Source organism: Geotrypetes seraphini, chromosome 5 (genome assembly GCF_902459505.1).
Source record: "Geotrypetes seraphini chromosome 5, aGeoSer1.1, whole genome shotgun sequence".
In the NCBI taxonomy this organism is placed as follows: Eukaryota; Metazoa; Chordata; class Amphibia; order Gymnophiona; family Dermophiidae; genus Geotrypetes; species Geotrypetes seraphini.
Window position 1 is genome coordinate 75,711,303 of NC_047088.1, and position 24,222 is coordinate 75,735,524.

At 39.8% G+C, this 24,222-nt stretch overlaps 1 protein-coding gene across 6 annotated transcripts in view; it reads right to left on the reverse strand.

Annotated features, from left to right (window-relative positions):
* Positions 1-24,222, reverse strand: part of DIAPH2 (diaphanous related formin 2) — a 1,499,255-nt gene that overhangs the window by 1,037,155 nt on the left and 437,878 nt on the right. For all 6 annotated transcript variants that reach the window (XM_033944799.1, XM_033944798.1, XM_033944797.1 and 3 more), the window contains 3 exons: positions 13,651-13,725; positions 13,495-13,564; positions 7,646-7,782 (listed from right to left, as the gene is read on the reverse strand). In XM_033944799.1, coding sequence (XP_033800690.1) covers positions 7,646-7,782; positions 13,495-13,564; positions 13,651-13,725 — 282 coding nt within the window. The remainder of the gene's footprint in view (positions 1-7,645; positions 7,783-13,494; positions 13,565-13,650; positions 13,726-24,222) is intronic.

Here is a 24,222-nt window from a genome sequence, read left to right on the forward strand (position 1 = left end):
GGATTACTGCACAGGTCCTGGACCTGTTGGGCCGCTGCGTGAGCGGACTGCTGGGCACGATGGACCTCAGGTGTGACCCAGCAGAGGCATTGCTTATGTTCTTATGTTCTCCCACTCTCTCTACTGCCACATCCAACATTTCTTTCTCTTTCATCCCCTGGATAATGTTTAGCATTTTTCACCACTGCCCACCAGCTACATGCCTATTTTTCCTTCTATCATTCCTCTCCAGCACAATGTCACATCTCTCCCTCCATCACTATGTCCAAAATTCCTCCCCCTTGCATCCCCTTCAATCTGTCCCTCTGTTCCCTCTCCACCACCATATCCAACATTTATCCCTCTCATCCTTCTATTCCCTATGCATCTTTACCTCACTCCTCTCTCTATATATATATGCCCAATTTTCCTCTTTATTCCTTTCCACTTATGCACTATCTCTTTCCCTCCCACTCAGATACTCATGCCTAACAATTCTCCTTATATATTCCCTCCCTCCTGTGTCCCAAGTTAGTGCCACATATTCATTCTTTCTCCCTTCCTTCTGTGTCCCAAGTTTGTGCCCCCCCCTGCCTTACAGCCTTTGTCCCAGAATTGTGCTCCTCCCATGTCTCAACGCATTCCTTTCTCCCTTTGTCCCATATCATGTACCCTCTGTCCCTTACTTGCTCGAGCCGCAATCGCTCCTTCTGCCTTCAGCGGTTCTCATTGCAGGGAAACGCAGAAAGTGATTCACATGCTGCATGTGGCTGACCCACAAGCCTTCCATCTGACGTCAGCTCTGACATCAGAGAGAAGGCTTCCGAGTCAGTTACATGCAGCGTGTGAACCGCTGTCTGTGCGCCTCCTGCAACAAGAGCTGCTGAAGGCAGAAGGAGAAAACTGGGGAACTCCCCCCCCCCACTTACCCGGAAGGCTTTCCTCTGATGACAGCTCTGACATCGGAGGAAAGCCCTCTGGATTGGCTTCAGTGGAGGGGCGGGTGGGAAGGAGGATCCCCGGAAGCGGCTTCGACAGGAAGGCAGGAAGGAGGAATCACCAGTGGTGGCTTCAACAGGAGATTGGAGGGCAGGAAGGAGGGATCTCCGGATGTGGCTTTGGCGGGTGGGCAGGCAATATCCTTGGCAGTAGCCAGTGCCATGTACCCCCAACAAGCAGCTCGCATACCCCTAAGGGTTCACAAACCATGTGTTAAGAAACACTCTTTTAAATTACTGCTTTCTAATTGTCTAGATTTTTCATCATTGCTGGATTAGCAGTCTACTAATCATAACTTGCTCTTAACTTTTAAAAATAAAGTAAATTTGCCTTCTGCAAATAGTCAGGAAGATATCTACCATTAAACATTTATTTTCAGAGATTGCTTCTCTTTAATGGAATGTTTAACCTCTTAATTTGAGGTTAGAGAGTGATTTATTATGACTGAACTTTTTTTTTATTTCAGAAGTATGTCTAGAATTAATGGTTAACTGTTTTCTCTCAAGGTTTTACCATTTCAAACTGTTGGATGGGATCGTGTATAATTATGTTATGTTATGTCATTACAAACTGGAGTGAAAAGGTCATGAATATTAACAACTGATATAAATGGGGTTCCCACCATAACATAATTAAGGAAACTGCTCCTTGGTTTAACATAGAGTTCCTGGATGAGACACAATGGTTACAGGTTCAAACCCCAAGATCACCAGCGTTCATAGCATGTTACGTCAACCTCACAGTATATGCATACAAAAACTGTGTGAGTGCAACCAGTTAAGTACAGGTGACCAGATCACACCTGGATTTTCAGTGCACATAACTAGATAGTGCCACTGAAAATTTGGGCAAAAAGCCGTGTCACTATCTAGTTAGTACTGAGGTGAACAAAGGTGAGGTCTGGGAACCACTGTTATTCAGTGGTAGTACATGGATAACTAACTGGTTAATTTAGAATAGCAAACAGGCTGTCCTAATTTAGGCCCTCATTTACTAAGCCACGGTAGTGGTTTTTACCGTGGCCCAGAGCACTAAATGTTCCAGTGCTGTTCCAATAGGAATTCTATGAGCTTTGGAGCAGCAGCAAAGCATATAGCACTCTGAGTTGAAGTAGAAACATCTACTGCAGCTTAGTTAAAAATAAAAAGAGGGGTGTTAATCAAGTAGGTATCTAAATATCTGTTGTACCCAGGTTAACTCCCGGGAGCTGTCTTATAGCCGGATATTCAGTGCTGTCAATCGTCTAGGGCTCAACACTGAATATCTGGGCATAATTCAACCACCACCAGCAAGAAAAAAAAAATGTTGATCACCAATGGCTGAATATTACCCTCATGGGAACTAAGGGCAGTGATAGTAGTAGTTCTCCAGCAATGACCTATGTCAGCTTTACCCAAGAGTAAATTTGTATATCCAGATATTAGGGCTCTCAGAAGCAAATAAAAAAAGATGTATATGGGTGTAAGTAGCCCTATTTACTGGCTACGTTGTGGGTATTAATGGCACTTCTAAGATGGCTCCTGTTCCTGTATAATTTGAATATCTATTTTTCAGACATGTATGTGTGTACAGATGCAAGTGACTATATCCATAGATATTTACATATTATTTATGTTTACCAATACCTCTGGTATATCTATTTTTATAGCTGTTTGGCATTATTTTTTCTTTAGAAGACAGAAGAAATGTGAGCAAATGGACCAATAGATGGATACAAGAATAGCACAGGCAGATGTTAAGATATATGGTATTAATGTCCTTTTAAAGGCTGTGAAGTATGTACACATCATATCCCATACTATCTGAAGGAAATGCACTGGTAATTATGACTCTAAAACAATAACATGAAGTCACTGCACACATTAATATGGCTAAAATGGAATTTTAAAAAATCCCTTGGTCCCAAGTTTACTTCATAAATGTGTGACTTAACAATATATGTTTGAAGAGGAAATCAGGGACAGGGGGGAATGGTGTAGGAAATCCCTAGGGGAATAATTTCCTCTCATTATATTGTGAGCTTATAGGGAATTCTGTTGTTTAAATTTGCATCAGAATATTCTGGAAATTTTTTTTTATTTTCTTGTGAAATTATGGTTGCAACTGAATTCTATTTCCTGATGCATGTAAGTGCTGTTTATTTGAAAATATGATAAATTAAAAAAAAAAAAAAAGAAATCCCTATTAGAGTAAATATGTTCTATATGTAGTACATTACAACACAGAGAACATAGGTTGAGATCATTTATCCATCTGAGCAGGTACAGAAATAACAAGTGATAGAAAATGGCTATTTCTACATCACTATCTAGTTAAGAAGTTATGCTGAGAATTTACCTCAAATGAAGTACATTCCAGCCTTTGGGCTAGCAGAAGTATCCTGAGCCACCCAGACCGATCAAAAGGGGAGAGGAAGAAACAGTAAAATTTGTCAAGAGGAAAAGGGGGAAAGACAACACAAAGATATACATGTTCTACAAAAGGTTAAGGAAGCTACATTTTTTTCCGTGAAATAGCTTCTGTACAGTACACTAAGCTTACATAATCTAAAAATCATCTGACACAAATCATATGGTTCTGTAGAAAAGAGTTGTCACAATGTACTTGCCATCTGTGTTTGTGTGATTGGGCCGATAAAACAAATTATACACACACCAGCAGCCAGGAAACACATACATATCTGTACATATTTAAAACTTATACAGTATTATTATTGAGATAAATCATTTTCATAAATGAATAAGAGAGGGGGTAATATTTTATTATATGAGGATCTATTATAAGACTTCAAGTGTATTTAAAAATTCAATTGATAAATGTCATTATTGTACTTGATTTAAGATTTGAAATGAATAAAGATTATTAAAAAAAAAACAACCCAACCTTATACAGTATGATTTAAATTGCTAAATGATCCAATGATATTCATGTAAGAAAGATTAGGCTGTAGGGTGAGATAAGGGCAAGCTTTAACATTATTTGATAAATGACAATATTTGGGTGCAAAATGATTTATTTATATGTTTAGTTTCGGTCTGCTTAATAGCAACCAGTGCGGCTGTGGTGACATTATCACCAGATTCTGTACAGGTTGCCCAAATTTGGGCGTAGATCGCAGATGCATGCATAAATCAATTAGTCAATTAGGCACCAACAATAAATTATTGAAGTCAATTGGCATTTAATTGACAGTAATTAGGAGTTACACATGCATCTGTCCTATAACATGTATATCTAAATTTCATAGTGCACAATTCAAAATTTGGTAGGCATAAGTGCTTGTACCCCAAGTTAGGTGTGGGGAGCAGGCCAAGTTACTAATCTGTAAAGTGCAGTCTGTGCGGAATAACCTTTACAGAATATCTAGCTTAGCATGGCCCGGGAAAGATGATGGAGGCACTGATTAAGGACAGCATCTGTGAATATATCGAAAACAATGTGCAGCTAAAACCGAGTCAGCATGGCTTCTGCAAGGGTAGGTCTTGCCTCACAAACTTATTGTACTTCTTTGAGGGGGTGAACAGCCAGGTGGATAAAGGGGAATCTATAGATATCATTTACCTCGACTTCCAAAAAGCCTTCGACAAGGTACCACACGAGAGACTGCTCAAAAAGATATGGAACCACGGGGTGCAAGGGGAGGTCCACCGATGGATCAAAAACTGGCTGGCAAACAGGAAACAGAGAGTTGGCGTAAAGGGCCACTACTCGGACTGGAAAGGGGTCACGAGCGGAGTTCCACAGGGGTCGGTGCTGGGACCGCTCCTGTTCAATATCTACATAAACGACCTAGAAGCGGGAACCAAGTGTGAGGTCATAAAATTTGCAGATGACACCAAACTATACAGCAGGGCTCAAACGAGGGAAGACTGCGAAGATCTCCAAAAGGATCTAACGCAGCTGGAAAAGTGGGCCGAAAAATGGCAAATGAGCTTCAACGTAGGGAAATGCAAGGTCATGCACGTGGGGAAAAAGAACCCGATGTTCACTTACAAAATGGGGGGAACACCACTAGGGGTCAGTAACCTGGAGAGAGACCTGGGAGTGATGGTAGACGCAACACTGAAGGCATTGGCGCAGTGCGCCACGGCCTCAAGGAAAGCTAACAGAATGTTGGGTATCATTAAGAAGGGTATCACGACCAGGACGAGGGAAGTCATCATGCCACTGTATCGTGCAATGGTGCGGCCGCATCTGGAGTACTGTGTCCAGTACTGGTCGCCGCACCTCAAGAAGGACATGGCGGTACTAGAGGGAGTACAGAGAAGAGCGACTAAACTGATAAAGGGAATGGAAAATCTCCCATATACCGACAGATTAAAGCAGCTAGGACTCTTCTCCCTGGAAAAGCGGAGACTTAGAGGAGACATGATAGAAACCTTCAAGATCCTGAAAGGCATAGAAAAAGTAGACAGGGACAGATTTTTCAAATTAAGGGGCACCACAAGTACAAGGGGGCACTCGGAGAAACTGAAAGGGGACAGGTTTAGAACAAACGCTAGGAAGTTCTTCTTCACTCAGAGGGTGGTGGATACATGGAACGCGCTTCCAGAGGCTGTGGTAGACAGGAACACATTAAATGGTTTCAAAGAAGGTTTGGATAGATTCCTAGAAGAAAAAGGGATTGAAGGGTATAGATAGATATATACCACTGCTCAGGCAATGGGCTTGATGGGCCACCGCGGGAGCGGACCGCTGAGCAGGATGGACCTCTGGTCTGCCTCAGCGGAGGCAACTTCTTATGTTCTTATAACAGTGCCTAACATTGGGTGCCATCTGGCTTTGTCTGTATAGTGAGTGTAACTACCCATACAGAAAACAGCTAGAATTTGCCTCAATCTCAAAAAAGAATCTAGGGAAAGAAGGTAAGAGAATGGACATACCTACAGTCCCCAAGTAGGTCAAACCCAAGAATAAGTCAGAAGGCAAGTGTTACTGATTGTAAATTAATTTCAATCCTGAGGCTTGCTAGAAAGGAGTTTAGCTTGGGGCTGAACCTGAAACTATTCTAAATCCATAGAATTTTGAAAGTCTAATTTTGAATTGGAGCTGATAGAGACCCTAAGCATATAGGCATAGGAGCCACAGTAAACCAAGAACTGTTGGAAAAGGAAAATAAAAAAGTATTTATAATTTACAAATACTGTTTTTGTGAAGGCAGACCCTTTTTTTTTTTTTTTTTGGGGGGGGGGGGGCGGGTTCAGGCGGTTTCCATTAATTCTCTATAGGATGGATAGTAGCAGGAGTTTCCTGGCAATTCAATTGTGAGTTGCTGCCTGCCATTAACAAAAAAACCCTGTTAAGGAGGAGGAGGAGGACTGCATATTAAATATTTTGTTTGTTGTTAATATCTGAACACTAATGTTTGACTATTGCACATTTTTCTCTGTTTCTATAGCAAAGGAAACAGAAAAATGATATTAAACAAAAATTTGATATTCCTGCAGCACTTATGATGAAGACCACGCACCATTTTAGTAGCCTTCCTCTGGATCGACTCCATCCTTTTTATATCTTTTCAGAGGCCACACCTTCAAAAAGATATAAAAAGGATGGAGGTGGGATGGAGGTGGTCCAAAGGAAGGCTACTAAAATGGTGTGTGATCTTCATCATAAGGCGTATGGGGACAGACTTAAAGATCTCAATCTGTATACTTTAGAGGAAAGGCAGGAGAGAGGAGATATGATAGAGACATTTAAATATCTACGTGGCGTAAATGTGCATGAGTCAAGTCTCTTTCATTTGAAAGGAAGCTCTGGAATGAGAGGGCATAGGATGAAGTTAAGAGGTGATAGGCTTAGGAGTAATCTAAGGAAATACTTTAAAGGGTGTTAGATGCATGGAACAGTCTCCTGGAAGAGATGGTGGAGACAGAGACTGTGTCTGATTTCAAGAAAGCCCGGGATAGGCACGTGGGATTTCTTAGAGAGAGGAAGAGATAATGGTTACTGCGGATGGGAAGACTGGATGGGCCATTTTGCCTTTATCTGCCATCATGTTTATATGTTTCTAGCCTGGCTGGATAAGTAGAATCTGTGTTTATTGTTTTGTGATATTTGTCTGAAAGACTTGTGAATATTTTCCCCACAGTTGAGTGGATTTCACTCTAAAAGGAGGCTGGAAGGCCTTAACAGCTCAAACCTATCTAATATGCATACAAAAAAGTACAATTAAAGAAAAAGAATCAATAACCTACCCAACAGGTAGATCAGAGACATTAACACATATGATTCTGCAATACTTTATAAATATGCTTTAAAGATCCACGGCAAATTTATATATAGTCGTCTTAGATAAATGGAATCAAGTTCACAGCTCTTGGAGCTGAGAGAAAACAACCATTGTCATCATACAATGGCAGCATCTAGTGACCATATTTAAGGCTCATGAATGAAGGGTTGTACCAGGTAACTTGGTGCATGGCCACCAATTAAAAACTGTTACTCTGATGATTATTTTAGGTGAGTTGAAAGAAAAAAAATCCTTATAGTTCTGGATTGTAGTGCCAATCCTTCTTCATTCTACACCTTTGGGTTTCTTTCTAAAAGTGCTTCCCAAGATCTCCACCCTCTGCTCTAAATATTAGGCCACCATATACATTTTCCTGTGTGTACTGTCATCAGATTGTTTGAACAGGAGATAGAATAAGGTAAATTTATTACTCACATATTTTCTTCTCCAATGATGCAAATGGCAGACAGTATTTTTACTATTTCCGTCATCATGTTTCCTTGCTTTGGATCAATTGCTCTTGCCAGCAATAAAAGACTTCTTTCTTCACCCAGGATCCTTTGCAATCCATACTATTAAAAATAAGTGTCTGTCTTAATACTGTGAATCAGATTTATTCTATCAATAACTATTCCTGGTATTATTTCTGGGAAGACTGATTTAACCATTCAGGTTTTAGAAACTCAATTTGCCATAGGCAAAAGCACATTTTACTTCATATGAAAGATATGAATATTATTGTTTTCAAGTAACACATATTCCTTTTACATGCATATTCCTGCGTACATGATGTTAACAATAATTTATAGTGTTACCATTTCAAAGATAGAAAAATTGAAATGCTTCATCACAGGAATCAGTAAGAGAATGCTGTTGGTTTTTAATGTAGGATAGCTATGTGCAAGCACAGAAATCAAAATACACAGTGAATAGAACAAATGGTGCAATATTATGTATTTGTTAAAAATAAAACCCAAAACCAGTGCTCTATACAAAAAGGTCTTAATATATATGTTATAAACATCCATGCTACATGTTACATAGAGCGTTATGGACCCCTGTTAGGTTGCAAAAATTAGATAATTCTTTGTCTAATAGATGTTGGCATTGTCATCTGGAAGCAGGAACTTTAGATCATTTACTGTTTAATTGCCCATTTATTATGAATTTTTTGAAATCAATTTGGGACCAAATTAATAATTTATTAGATAACCCAGTGGCATTATCCTATGAGACTGTGCCATTTGGTATGGAAATGAGAGCAAAAAGTCAGATTTCTGCGAACAATAATAAATTATTACTTATAATGACTGGTGTTCCCATTCAGCAAATTACATATAATTGGAAGGATTGGGGGAGATTAAATTATAACTTTGGGTGGAACTCTTTATGCCATATCTATAAAATAGAAAGATTTATTGCGTTACAACGGGGATATTTTAATAAATTTCAGGATGTGTGGAAACCATTAACAAAATATTGTAAGGATTAATTGAAATTGTTTCCCTTATATTTATCAGTTTAAGGGGTGGGAAGGGGGATATTTTATTATTACATATTTTATATGATACTGGAATATAAGGTTGGGAGGGATGGGAAAGGGGAAGGGATAAAAATTTATGTAATGTACCAATGATTGTTTCTAAGTGATGTTTTATTGTTAATGTGTATGATTATATTTAACACTTAATGTAATTTTGAAAATGAATAAAGAATTTAATTAAAAAACATCCATGCTAAAAAATTAGCATAATCACATGAAACATTTTTTTATTTATTCATTCATTCAGGCCCCCTATTATCAAGCTGCGTTAGGGCTTTTTATTGCTGGCCGCTGTGGTAAAAGCTCTGAGAGAGAGAGAGAATGTGTGTGTTTCGGACTGATAGTAGAAATATCTGTCTGCACAGGTGATCCTAAAGTTAACGACTGTAATACACACAGCACAGTATTTTTAGAAAACCTGCATGTTAATAGCATCTGCATGCTAATAGGTTTAACATGGGCATGATAAAGTCGTTCCATAGCCCATAAAGGGACATTTCACAATGTACCATATATACTTGAATATAAACTGGGATTTTTGGGCCAAAAAATGGGGGTCCCGGTTTATATTCGGGTCATCCCCCAGTGACCACCTGAAACCCTCCCAGACTTCCTGCAGGCCTGCCTTAGGCCGGGACAGGAGGGATCCCTCCCGTCTCCTGCCCCGGCCGACACTAATAATTACCACCCTCCCTACTTCCCTCCCTCGCGTACCTGTTCCCTGGTGGTCCAGCGTGTATCCAGAGCTGAAATCCTCCCAAAGATTGTAAATGTAGTAGCCAGCAGTGCACCCGGGCCGGCATGCAGCAGCAAGTTTTTCGTGCTGCCGGCCTGCCCTGCCCCATTCCTTGATAGGCTGCGCAAGTTCTAGCGGGATTCGTGGTTCTTGCAGCAGTCTATCAAGGAGCGGTGCAGGGCTGGCCGGCAGCACAAAAAGCTCACTGCTGCGTGCCAGCCCGGATGCGCTGCTGACTACTACATTTTAACAGCATTTCCCTAGTTGTATGTGGCTCTGGTTTGTTTTTGCCCCCCTGCCTTTATTAGTTTTATTGATATGCATGTTTTCTATTTAATGTGTTTTACCTACCATGTTGCCCCGAAAATAAGACAGTGTCTTATATTTACTTGGGGCAAAAAAAGGCACTGGGTCTATTTTCGGGGTATGCACATTACTATCTCTCCCTTCCTCTCCTTTACCCCAATTCTTCTTCTTTCCTTTCTCTCCCCCACATGTACAGCATTTTTCCTCCATTCCCTCATGCAGCCTTGCCCAGCTTCTATCCTTCCCTCTCTCCCATCCCTTGTGCAGCAGAACCCTTGAGCACCCTCCGACCCCCGCTGCGTAGCCGAACCCCCACTGACCTTCATGCGAAGCACTCTGAATAGGCTGCTTGGCCTTGTCCATCGGGGATTTCACTCAGTAATGCGGCAGAGTGAAATCCCCGACGGACAAGGCCAAGCAGCCTGTTTAGAGTGCTGCTGGCCCGACACTGCTTCACATGAAGATAGAGCTCCCTCCATACTGGGTGAGGGTGTATCTGTGTTTTGTGTGTATGAAAGACATGGTTTTCTGTTAGCGTTGACCAGCCTTGTTAGGCGAAATGCATCAAGCATTGTTCTTGTGAGCACCTTGAATAATTTGAATTTCCTTATTGTCTGTCGATCTTCTTTTGTTTCATGTTGGATTATTTGGACTGCTTGCCTTGTTGTTTTGTTACAAGTTAACATACATGGAGTGGAACGTACTAGAGAAGTTAGATTTGGTTGTTTACATACATATGGGTTACAGTTGGTTGATGTGGAGTGAGGCAGTTGAGAGGCATTGTAAACTTGGTTATTAATATAGACTTATATTTCGGACAATATTACTACTTTACAATATATTTGAACACTTTTATATACGTATGAAAAGGGTTCAGAGTTAATGTCCTGGGTAAGTAGGTGGGAAGGGAAGGAAAGGGGATTTGTTCAGAGATATTTGGGGTTGCATAGAAGAAAAACTGTGCACTGGTATGCACTTCGGACCGTGAGGCCCCCTGGATCTGTGGGGCCCAGGGCAGCTGCCCTGTTTGCTCTCTATAACGCCGGCCCTGGGGCCCCCCTGACAATGTCGTGCCCTAGGCATGTGCCTCGTAGGCCTATTGGTTAATCCGGCCCTGACAGCCAAGCCCATTGCCTACCCCCAGCCCACATAAGCGTTGGAAGGGGGAAGCTGCTTGGACCCCAGCTCAACTAACATTTCCACTGCTCTTGACTGCGCGATCCCCAAATGGCTGATAAGCAGATAGCTACGACCTGTGGATACCTGTGCTCTGCTGCTGATCTTACGAGACACTTTCTGATGTTTGTAACATTAAAAAGCAGCCTAATTTGGAAACATTGTGTATTCTCACGCTGGTCTTGCAGTCTCAATCTTGAAAGATCAGCACCAGAGAACAGGTATCCACAGGTCGTGGCTATCTGATTACTGGTTAATTTTGAAAGCCATTTTGATGGTAAAAAAGCACTTGCTCGGGGCAAATTACAATTCATGGACAGTACAGTAGTTTTTTTTGTCCCGGGTTGCTTACGAAGGGGCCCTTTCACTAAGTAGCGCTAAAAAATGGCCTGACCTATTATTAGCAAGCGGGTTTCCCCATATGGTGAGGCCACTTTGTGCCAGATTCTTGAAACAATGTTTTTTTTGCGGTGGCCACCTAAAACAGCAGTGCCAATTGCATGTCAATCACGCAACTGCGCCATTTCAAGAATCGCAGCCAGGTCAAAGATAGGCGACGGAAATGTAGGTCAGGGTTTTAAAGTTCTACATTTCAGTTGCCTATCTTTGATGTGAATTGTGACTACGGAGGCACCTAAGGTCACTTCCGGCGTTAACCACGACTTCTGTGATCTTAGGCACACCCATAGACGGAAGAACAGTGCCATTGCTGAAGGCACTTCCATTTTTTTAATGAGAAAAAAAGTTATTTTAAATGATTCAGTAAATCATTGCGCCAATTAATATCAATTGCACCAATTAATAAGCCCCTTTTTTTTCAATCTGCGCTAGAAGTTCATAGCGCAGGCCAGAGGTAAGTGCTCTGACATTCATAGGAATTCTATGAGCACTGGCACATTTACCACGTTGGCTCATGCTAAAAATCTCTTGTGCAGCTTGATAAAAGAGGCCCCAAGTTAAGTGGCGATATGGCGCTTACTGCCACCTATCTTAGTGCTCTGTTTCTAGAAATTGGGCCTTTTAGTGCAGCTATAAAATAACCACATTTTCCATTAAAAAAAAAAATGAATGGTCATATGCTAATTTCTAAATTAGTGTGTGGCTATTGGTGCATTAACCCTTACAGGCATAAAGATGGAAAAAGCCCTTTATAAAATTTCCCCCTATAGTCTAGGCCAGTGTATTGCAAACTGTGTGCCGCCTGAGAATTCAGGTGTGCCACGAGACGCCAGGAAGGAGGAGAGGTGCTGACACTGGCTGACTGCCTACAGGTTGTGCCTCTCGCGGTGAGGCACACCCTGTAGGCAGTCAGCCAGCACCAGCGCCTCTTCTTCTCTCCACGCCTCTTCCCTTCCAGCAGCCCCAACTGGTGGCTCAGGGCCCCCATCTGGAGCGCCTTCACACATGCACATGACATCCACATACTTTTGGATGCCCTCGAGCCACACCCACCACGTTTAGTGTGCCGCAGCTTCGCAAAGTTTACGAGACACTGGTCTAGGCAATTTAATAAAAGACAACTTTTGCATATAAAAAACTGTTTTATGCACACAAAAGCCTTTTAAAATTACCTCCTAACAGAAGAAGGAAAGTAGACAAGAAACAGACATGTTAATTTTGCAGTATAGGTGCTTTACTATCTGTGATAATTTCCATATGATCTCATATAGGAGTGTAGGAGGTTACTGTCACCTGAGATTTTATTAAGGAAGTTCTTTAAAGAAGTACTGGGAATGACCAATGCTGAGAATTTTCCAATTAATAATTATTATTATATTTCTCCAAAAAAACTCGAATCTGCCCAGGAGGTGGACCATCTGACCATACCAGAGGTAAGTCTAACTGAATTTCTAGAAGACACACAGGATGTGATTCAGACTCGGTCCACCCTGGTAATAACATGCATGAGCGAGATGGATAAAATGTTGATAATGAGACTTTATTTTAAAAATAGGTTAACGAAATTTTGTGGGGATTTAGTCAGGATTTTTCCGGATGTATCCAGAACCACACAGTTGAGGAGGAAAAAATTTTTGAAATTGAAGGATAGAGTGTTGGCACTGGATGCATCCTTTTACCTGAAATTTCCCTGTAAATGTATGATTAAACTACAAGATATTGAATATTCTTTTTGGGATCCAATACAACTATAGCAATTTTTAATTGTAAGAGAAAAGAAATAGAAATGAGATTTGTTTCACCAAACTGAGGAAAATGAGGAGAATTAAATATAATAGTATCCTAGTTTAAAGAATGACTCAGGATTCATTAATATGAACCAAGAATCATTATCCTTTTAATTTCTTGAACTTTATGTTATTAAAATAGTAAGACATACTCCCCATTAATGTGGGCTTGAAAGGAGCTTTGTATGAATATTTGATTATGTATTGTTTTATGTGATTTCCTTTTCCTTTTTGAATTGTTGGATATTGTAAAGTATTCAAAATTATAAATAAAAAAAAAAAAGGAGTGTAGGAGGAAATAAAAAGTGGCCTGCATATTTATTGTCAGCCTCCTTACCTTATTATTCATAAATGCTTTGAGGCACTGGATAAGTTTATGCTGATTCTTCTTGTCAATATTTTCCTGCCTAGAGTAAAAGAAGAGATCATAAAGAGGTAGAGGCAGGAGCTTAACATTTTTTTTTTCCTAATTTTCATCTTTTTCCCTACTTACTGTTTCTTGTCCAGAAGCTTTTCAAGTAAGTCCAGCATAAGCCCAAGGCCTTCATGTCCAAAGTTGTTAACCCAGCTGAAAATAAAATAAAATAAATATTACTATTGTTCTCTAATTTATTATAAACAAAAGCAAATTTAGGCTACCAAAATAGGTTTAGTATCTTAAGAGTGACAACCGTTTTACTAGTACAGGTTAAATAATGTTCCTACTATGAGATTAGTGCTTTATTTTGTTTCAAAGAATGTTTTGTAAAGCTAAAACTAAAACATTCAGGGCCTGGATCTTGTAAATGGCGCCTCCATTGGCAGCCTCCTTTAAAAAAATGCAATAGCGTCATTTATAGAATTATGGCTATGTGGTAATGTGTCTATGTGAAAGGTAGGCACCAGAAATGTAGGCCAGGGTTTACAAGGCCTACATTTCTGGCGCCTACCTTTCATAAGAATCGTGTCCATGATGTGCCTTACGGAACCTAAAGCCACTTCCGGCATTAACGACAACTACAGTGACATTAGACATCATAATGTGCTTCCATAGGCATGATAATGATGCTCTTTTTGGAGGCACCCTTAGGTACTTCCATTTATCTAATCGCATTTAATTGGTTTTTAATCAGCACAGCCAATTAAGTTAGACAGTGGTAAGGTGCCTACCACTGCCTAATTTAGGCCCCTTTTATCAAGCCGCATTAGGGGTTTTAAAAAAAAAAATCTTTGGCTGCTGCGGTATAAGCTCAGACACTCAAAGAATTCGTTAGACGCAGCACCTAATATACCAGTGCCTAAGTTAGAGATAGCTACCAGTGCCTAAGTAAACTTAGGTACTGCTAAGTACGATTATATAAATGGAGCCTAACTTTGAATGACATGTAGTAGGTGCCATTTTCAATGGTGTCTACCACTTAAGGCACCATTTATAGAGTCAGGTCCTTACTGCCTACAAAATAGGTGTCGGTAAGGGTTCACAACCTATATAATTTTTTTTTAATTTAGTAATTTCTATTATACATATCAAGCATAGATATATACAAGAAAAGAATAACATTGGTGAAACATATTTTACAAGAAATATTACAAATAGAAAGAAACTAATTCTAAAGTCCACTTCAAGGAGAGATTTGTGAGAATAAACTAAATGTAAATAATTCTAACTATAAACATTGAGGTCCATTTTCTGTTTTAATTACCCTTTTTTTCATGTTCCAATATAAATTTCTCCAAATGAGAATGATCAAGAAATATAAATTGTTTACCCTGATAATGTAAATAATACATCTACAGGGAAAACACAGGAAAAAAAGTTGTTCCAATAGCCAAACTCCTGGATTTCAGGGCCAAGAACTATTTTCTAAGTTTCTAAGTGGCTCTCGTTACATCTGGAAAAATCTGAATTGGCTACCCACAAAAAAACATTTTTTTTTTAAATATTTAAAGTAATTCTTTAAAACTTTCTGACCAGAAAGTTACCAACAAATTTGAACGAGTGGAAATTATATTTTGCGTGTCCTCTAAGAAGGCAGTGAGTTCCCCAGTTGCTAATGCCGTGGCAACATCCACTGCTCCTCTTGTTGACATTGCTAATGATGATGGCAGGTATGCAATCTTCTGAAATACAGTTCATTCAGATATTTCCAGTTTTAAAATTTCCCCAAAAATATTTTCTAAGCAATATTTCAGCTAAAAGTAAAGGTGAACAAGGGAAATTTAAAAAGCGCAGATTATTCACACACAAACAATTTTCCAATTGTTCCAATTTATGATGCAAAATCAAACTCTCTTTCACAGATGAGTTACTAACTGATTGAAGTACTTTCATTTGATTTTGCATCTCCTCACTAGCAGATTTAATTTTTGTAACATCATCTTGTCATACAGAGATAGAAGTCACAACTTGACTAGAAAAAGTACATAATTGTGCTACTTTCCCTTTATGCAAATTCTCAGTCTGGGTGACAACTCGCCAAATATCTTTTAAAGAAACATCATCCACAGGAACATCTTGAGTGGAAACTATCTGAACCGTATCAAAACTGACTGGTTGCAATTTAGCTAAGTTATCAGTCCCTTGAGATGCTACAATAGGATTTTGCCCAATTTCAGGTTTATCCTGCAACCCATTAAGTACGGACTCCACCTGAATATTTACATCTACAGGCAGGGGTGAAGGGGATCTAGTGTTGGGACTCAGAGACAACCCTCACAAGAGAGAGAGGGCAACTATTTGAGTTATTCCAGTCAAATGTTTGTGCATAGGACCTTTAATCATTGGTGAGATGCAGCAAGTTTTTTCTCATATCCCCTTTGTTTCCCCATAACTCACTCACTGTATAGCATTGCTGACTAATATATATCACTCTAAAACAGAGCTGGGTGATATACAGGGAGAGGGAAGTGAAATCTGTAAACACTACAGGCAGAGATGGAAAGCTCTTTTCTCAATTCCAGCACTTTCCAGAACCTCCTATCCTCAATCTCTTTCCCACAAGCTAATTTTTAATATTGGCTGCACATTAATGGCAACAATAGCACATGCCATTAATTTGGAAAATGGAATCAACCAATTTTTTTGACTGCAGTAGAAATGGAAACTTGCTGGCTAAGGCCACTTTTTTTTTTTTTTTTTTTACCATAGCTTGGTAAAAGAACACCTGAGAAAGAAATCTATCCAATGAGAACAAAACTACTGTAAAAATACAGAGGTTAACATACAGCAGTGCCATTTGGATACACAGTTAACTCATTCAGACATCTGCTTAATTTTGACGATATTTTCATATTAAAAATGTGCACTTGTTGAGGGGGGGAGGCAAGATGGCTTTGATGCAGTCACATGGTGCAGAGCTGAACATTTTCCCCTCCTTTTTACTTAGGGGTCCTTTTATCAAGCTGCAGTGGGGGGTTTAACACGCGTAATACCGCGCATTAAACCACCTGCCGCGCTAGCCGCTAACGCCTGCATTGAGCAGGCATTAGTTTTTTAGCCGGCCGCAGGGGTTAGCACGTGATGAAATGTCCGCTAGCGCGGCTTGATAAAATGGACCCCTTAGTTTAAAGTGATTTTGAAATGCCGAAGACGAAGGGGAAAATAAGTTTTTCCCTCCCCACATCTACACCAGCTATTTCAAAGACAACATTCAATTTTGGACTTTGCAAGCAAATGGCCAATTGGGTGTTTCTACTGGGGAGAGCCGGTCAGGAAGTAGCTCCCCCTTGGATAGCCCATTGTCACCTAACTTATCGGCAGCAATCCAGGTTACAAACTACTCCTAGTCTGACGATGTCAGTGCCAGGACTGGTGAGAGAAGGGGAACTCCCCCATGCTGTTTCTGCAGTGGAGTAAAAAACTTTAGCTACGATTAGGCCTGGAAGAACCGATGCAGGAAGAACAGCTCTGAACCTTGATGAGGGATTTAATATGGAGGATATGGAGTAGCGTCACAAAGGATTTATGGTCTACTAACTGTTCCTCCTTTAAGTCTGCAGATATTACCCTGGATGATGTGTGGCTTATGGTAGCATCTATGTATAAGGTTGGTTTGGCTTTAGCAAGTATTACTTCTAAAGTTTTTTACCATGTCTCAAGCTGCTGAGTTGGAGTCGGCAAAGAGTAAACAAGGATTTAAAAAAATGAGAACAAAAAGTCAAAGAAATTAAAGAAGTTCAAGCATCTTTGACCTTAGATAAGACAGTGATACATAGAAAATTGGAAAATATTGAAAATTCAGAAAGAGTTTTGAATCTTAGAATTTTGAATTTCCCACAAGTTTTGGCTAAAGACTTATTTATTTATTTTAAAATATATACATCGCCTAAAACCTAGGCAGTTTCCAAAAGAACATACATAAGATAATAAAAATGAACAATACATATTACATAGATAGACAGATATAGACGTAACACTTGCCTTAAATCCCGCACTTTTAGTCAAACTGACATCACATTCACATGAATGTACTAACAAATAGCTGTGTTTCAAATAATTTTTTAAAAACTGGCTCATTCTGCACTTAAATGAAATTGGCCTGGCAAAGCATTCCAGAGCCTAACCCCTGCTATTGAAAATATAGAGACTCTGGTGTCTGCATAATGTACCTCCATCTCTCTACAAACTGACAATTGCATACCATGTTCTGACCTTAATGATCTCTCTTAATGATATTTTGCTTCATTTGAGGAATCCTGAAACTACCATTCCATATTTACTAGATCTGATTGATAGATTCAGGAAATTTTCAAGATATAAGATAAATTGGAGTAAATCAGAAGTTCTTCCACTGAATGTACATTGCCAAAAGGATTATCTGATTCATCCCCCTTCCTTTGGAAGGAAGAGGGAATAAAATATTTAGGTATTTGGATTCATAAAATGCTGGAAGAGACGATGAAAGTAAATGAAAGATCTTTATTGCTAAAGGTCTCAGAAATGTGTGGGCAATGGAACCCACTACATCTGTCTTGGTGGGGGAGAATACAAATGGTTAAGATGATGATTTTGCCTGTGGTATGTTACCAAATGGGTATGTTGCCAGTGTTTCTTCAGGGGTCCTTTTACAAAAAATAAATAGTATACTTACCAAATTTATTTGGCTAGGTAAAGCAGCTCAAATTGCTTTAGTATCTTTACAAAAAACAATTGCAGAGGGTGGGGTAAATTTCCCAAACTTTTATAGGTACCATCAAGCCTATATAATGCGCCAAGGTATGTATTGGATCCTCTCTGAGCTTATGGAAAATCTTCTGGATTGGCTGTACTTAGAGTGGCAAATTATGTCCCCATTATGATTGTTTCATATGCTGAGTATCAAGTTACCTAGATACGTCAAGGATAATAGTATTTTATTTGATACTTGGAAAACATTGAAATTTGTTAATAAATTAACAGATATTCCAGTAGAGAAATCCACTTATCAATCCTTATGGTTAAACTCCAAGGTTCAAATAGGCGGGTCTGGGATCTTCTGGAAGCATTGGATGCAAGCAGGCATTCAAACATTAGATGATGTTATATCTAATGGGAAACTGCTTGATTTTTCTTGGCTGCAACAATCACTTGGAACTGCAAAATCTCAAAATTATAGGTGGTTGCAGTTGAAGCAGGCCATTCAGAGTGGGTTCACTGATTGGCAGAATCTCAAAAATCATTATAGCTTGCAGGTCTTATGCTTCCAGACAGATTTGTTAGGGCATCAGGCCACCTGGTGGTATAAATTGCTACCCTTGCAGGTCAGGTTATTCACAGTTTTGTATCTTTTTTAAGGTTTGGGGTTTTTTTTTTTACAGAAAAAACACAAATAGCATAAGAAAAGTTATTTGTGTTTTTTCTGTATTCACTGCCATGCTGTTCCCCTATCACCGCAAATGTGGAGAGGGACATGTAACTTCATTGCATGCCCCCTAGTCCTAGTATTTCTAGAAAATAAACAAGTGATTCACATCTTTCCACGACCCACAGTATTTTATAGACCTTTTCATATCACCCCTGAGCTGTCTCTTCTCCAAGCTGAAGAGACCTAGCCACTTTAGCCTTTTTTCATAGGTAAGTCATCCCATCTCTTTTATCATTTTTGTCATCCTTCTCTGTACCTTTTCTAATTCCGCTATATATTTTTTGAGATACGGCAACCAGAATTGCGCACAGTACTATAACATTTTCATCTTTATTTTCAATTCCTTTCTTGATAATTTCTAACACTCTATTTGCTTTCTTAGCCACCATTGCACACTGAGTTTTAATGTATTCTCAACAATGATACTTATATCCTTTTCCTGGACGGCAACTCCTAATGTGAAACCCTGCATAGCCTAGCTATAGTTCAGGTTCCTCTTTATCACATGCATCACTTTGTACTTTCTCACATTAAATGTCATTTTCCATTTTGATGCCAAGATTCCCAGTCTTATAAGGACCTCTTGCAATTCTTTACAACTCTCTTGCAACTTAACTTTAAGTCATCAGCACATTTTAATTATCACTCTAATTGTTTCCATTTCTAGATCATTGATAAATATGTTTAAAAAAAGCAGCAGTCCCAGCATAGACCTCTGGGAAACCCCATTATGTATCTATTTCCATTGAGAATATTGACTACCCTGTTTTCTATCTTTCAACCAGTTATTAATCCATAATAGGACATTACCTCCTAGCTCATGACTTTCTAATTTCCTCAAAAGTTTTTCATTAGGGTACTTGTCAAATGCCTTTTGAAAATCCAAATACACAATAATGACCGCTCCTCAGGTACTTTCATATTAGTAGTTGGATGTTTCCCCACAGCTTCTATTCAGGTCCTTGCACATCATACTGCTTACTTGTCAGCTTCTCAAAATTAGTTTCTTAATTCCTTAGTAATAGAACAACATTCTTTCCAGCAAGCTCTTCATTATAATGCAAATTGAATAATACCGCTTGTTTAAGCATGCAAGCTGCATTATTCCTTGAAAGATGATGCCAGATTTGAGTTGGTATTATCTTTTCTTCCTGAGAGCACAGAACTGCTAACACAAAGCCTGATATTTCCACTAAGTCTTTCAAAATGGACCAATGCCAAAAAATAAACAAACCCCATTATCTCATATAAGCTGAGCCATGGAACTCCTAATCCATCCCGAACTTATGAATTTTCCCTTGGTGTCTAGTGGCTGTGAAGGAGTAATCTCCATTTGTTCCTACCACACTGGCTACCAGTTTCAAAATGGTACTGGCCAATCTCTATCAGTCTGTATTAATATCATTTAAAGCAGGGGTGCCTAATAGGTCGATAGTGATCGACCAGTAAATCGCCAAGGCTAAGCGAGTCGATGGCAGAGCCCATCCCGGGCTCCATGATAGACTCATGTTGCCTTTACAATCAGCCTTCCTCTCTGATGACAGAATTGATGTCGGGGAGAGGAATGCTGGTCGGCCCGACACACAGAAGCAGGGAGAGCTTGGGGCGGCCTGTTCCCCGATGGCGACGGCAGAGGCTTGGGGAGGGCAGGGAAAAAGAAAGAAAGGGGGCAGGCAGGGAGACAGAAGGAAAGGGAGGCAGGGAGAAAGAAAGGGCAGGGAGAGAGTAAGAAAAAGTTGGGGGAGGGAATGAGGTCTGGAGGAGAGGAAGCATACAGGCTGAAAGAAGGGAAGAAAAATTGGATACACAGTCAGAAGAAGAAAGTTCAACCAGAGACTCATGAAATCACCAGACAAGAAAGGTAGGAAAAATGATTTTATTATCAATTTAGTGCTCAAAATGTGTCCGTTTTGAGAATTTATATCTGCTGTCTATATTTTGCACTATGGCCCCCTTTTACTAAAACGCAATGGCGGTTTTTAGCGCAGAAAACCTATGAGCATCGAGAGCAGCGCTGGGCATTCAACGCAGCTCCCTGCGCTAAAAACTGCTATCATGGTTTAGTAAAAAAGGATGGGGTATATTTGTCTATTTTTGTATGGTTGTTACTGAGGTGACAGTGCATAGAGTCATCTGCCTTGACCTTTTGAAAAAAAAAACAGGAATATAAATGATAATTAATATTTTCTCTGCGTACAGTGTGCTTTGTGTTTTTTTAATTTTTTATTGTTGGTATATCATTTTGACTTGGTCATTTTAAAAGTAGCTCACAAGCCCAAAAAGTGTGGGCACCCCTGATTTAAAGCATCTCACTAATGCCTAAGTCAACATATGCCAGCATGTGAAAATTGTTTTGCAAAGGGATCTTCACTTGAAACAAGTCACAAAACACTATACTATCAATGGCAAGCAACAACATCAAAGGCTATGAATTATCAGTATATGCATGATGTTCCTAATTTGTGCAAATGTCATTTAGGTGGTGATTCAAGAAAGGGTGCTAAGCGTGTTGACATGCACAATCACATTAGTGCTTGTTAACTGCTAAAGACGCCCATTATATTCCTATGGATGTCTTTAGCAGTTAGTGTGCACTAATTCACTTAGCGTCCTTTGTCGAATTCCCTATTTAAATATTAATAGAAGGTAGGATTTTGTTTTTTTCTTGTCAAGTCCCCTAGAAGCAAATAGAAGAAAAAACAGCCAATACGGTAAAATGGAGGGACAAGATGTTTTTTTTAGATGATTATGTTTCTGGAATCCAATATTCCAGGACCCAAAGCAGAATGGTTTCACTAGAGCTGGTTATAAGAACATAAGCGCACTGCTCGGTCAGACCACAGGTCCATCGTGCCCAACAGTCCGCTCACGCGGCGGCCCATCAGGTCCAGGAGCTGTATAGTAATCCTCTATCTATACCCTTCTATCCCCTTTCCATCAGGAAATTGTTAATCCCTTCTTGAACCCCATTACCGTATTCTGTCCTATCACACCCTCCAGAAGCGCATTCCAGGTGTCCACCACCCTCTGGGTAAAGAAGAACTTCCTAGCATTGGTTCTGAATCTGTCCCCTCTTAACTTTTCCGAATGCCCTCTCGTTCTTGTAGTTTTCGAAAGTTTAAAGAATCTGTCCCTCTCCACTTTCTCTATGCCCTTCATGATTTTGTAAGTCTCTATCATGTCCCCTCTAAGCCTCCTCTTTTCCAGGGAAAAGAGCCCCAGACAAATTTGATTAATTTGCATAGGGTGCATTTAGGGGGTCCTTTTATTAAGGTACGTTAACCGATTTAGCACGCGCTAAAGATTAGCGTGCGCTACATGTTAAAACGCCCGTAGAATATAATGGATGCCTTAGCATTTAGCGCACGCTAACCTTTAGCGTGAGCTAAATTGGTTAGCGTGCCTTAATAAAAGGACCCCTTAGATTTTAGTACAGCTTCTGAAATTGTGAAAGAAGTGAATTCTGTGAAAACTTGGACGTCAGAAATTTCTATAGCAGGACCACAGATGTGGAATTTATTGCAAGGAGTTGTACGGTGGTGTGGTGATAAGATGAATTTTAAGAAGATGTTAAAGACATACTTTTTATTCAGGCTTTTTATTAATTAGGTTAAGAACATTTACGATATTTAATGAAGTCTTGAAGAAAATATATTAATAATATAAAATCTGTATAATTGATTCTCAGGTGCTATTTATGCATGTGGTGTTTTTTGTGTTTTAGTTGAATTTGTAGGTTTTTATTGCAATCCGCTTTGATCTAAAGCAGAATATAAATTTTCAAAATAAATAGATGACTAATAAACTGAGTGCCCTTGGTATAGGCCCTGAAATGACAGACTTGGTTAGGAACTGGTTGAGTGGAAGGTAGCAGAGGGTAGTAGTAAATGGAGCTCACTCTGAGGAAAGAAATGTTATCAGTGTTGTGCCACAAGCTTTGGAGTTTTGTTTTTTGTTGTTTTTTTTTTTGGGGGGGGGTGTCTTTTAAACATTTTTGTAAGTGATATTGCTGAAGGGCTGTCTAGTAAGGTTTGCCACTTTCCAGATGATACCAAAATCTGCAATAGAGCAAACACCCCTGATGGTGAAGATAATGTGAGGAATAACCTAACAAAGTCCATAATTCAGCAACTAACATTTACCCCCCCCCCCCTCTTTTATGAAACTGCAATAACAGTTTCTAGCGCGGGGAGCCGCGCTGCTTCCGATGCTCATAGGAACTCAATGAGCATTGGGAGCAGTGCAGGCCATTCAGAGCGGCTCCCCGCACTAGAAACTGCTATCGCAGTTTTGTAAAAGGAAGCCTTAATGCTATAAAATAAAAGGTTTACAAGTTTCTTGGCTTTCTTTACTGCTTTCTCACTTAAAAAGTGCTTTACAATATTAAAAATCAAAGGAAATAAAATAGGACAGCCCGTTCCCAAAGCCGCAAAATCCAAAGAATAGTACAGTTTTGGCGATGAAGAACTTTTGTGATTGAAACAGAAGCAGAACTTGGTTGTGAAAGTATGTGATGATCTTAAGGTGGCCAAACAGGGAGAAGGGAGATGATGGGCCAGTAGGAAAAAGGAGGGGATGGTGCTCCATTATAAGACTCTGATGAGATCTCATTTAGAAAATTGTGTACAATCCTGGAGACCACACCTTCAAAAAATTTAAATAGAATGGAGTCAGTCCAGATGGCAACTACTAAAATTGTCAATGGTCTTTGTCATAAAGCCTATGGGAACAGATAAATATTCTATTATGCATACTTTGGAAGAAAGATGGGAAAGGAAACATATGATAGAAATGTTTAAATACCTCCATGGCACAGAGATCCAAGATGGCATCGGAGTCGGACTTCTGAAGCAGAGCTCCTCACCAGCGTTTTCTTCTCCGCCCTCTTTCCAGCCTGTGCACAGCCCAGTTGAGCTGACTTGTTGCCGTTAGTGTTCTCTTGCTCTGGCGGGTGGTCTCCTACCAGAGCGCTGAATTTTCTTCTCTGTTGGCTTTTCGGGCTGCATTTTGCAATGGGGAAGAGGAAGGGAACTTCCTGGTTGAATCCTCCAGCAGATGGGGGCTCCAGAAACTCTGTGCAGACGACGCTGGATTTGGTAGTGATGTGTCAGCAAAAGGAGATACCCCTGAACTCAGGAGGGACACCAAATCTTTTGGTGGACCTTAGGTTTGATCGTGCTTCTCTTAACCCGATCCAGGGGCAGGTTCTTCTTCAGCCTAGGAGAGAGATGTCTGTGGAGAAG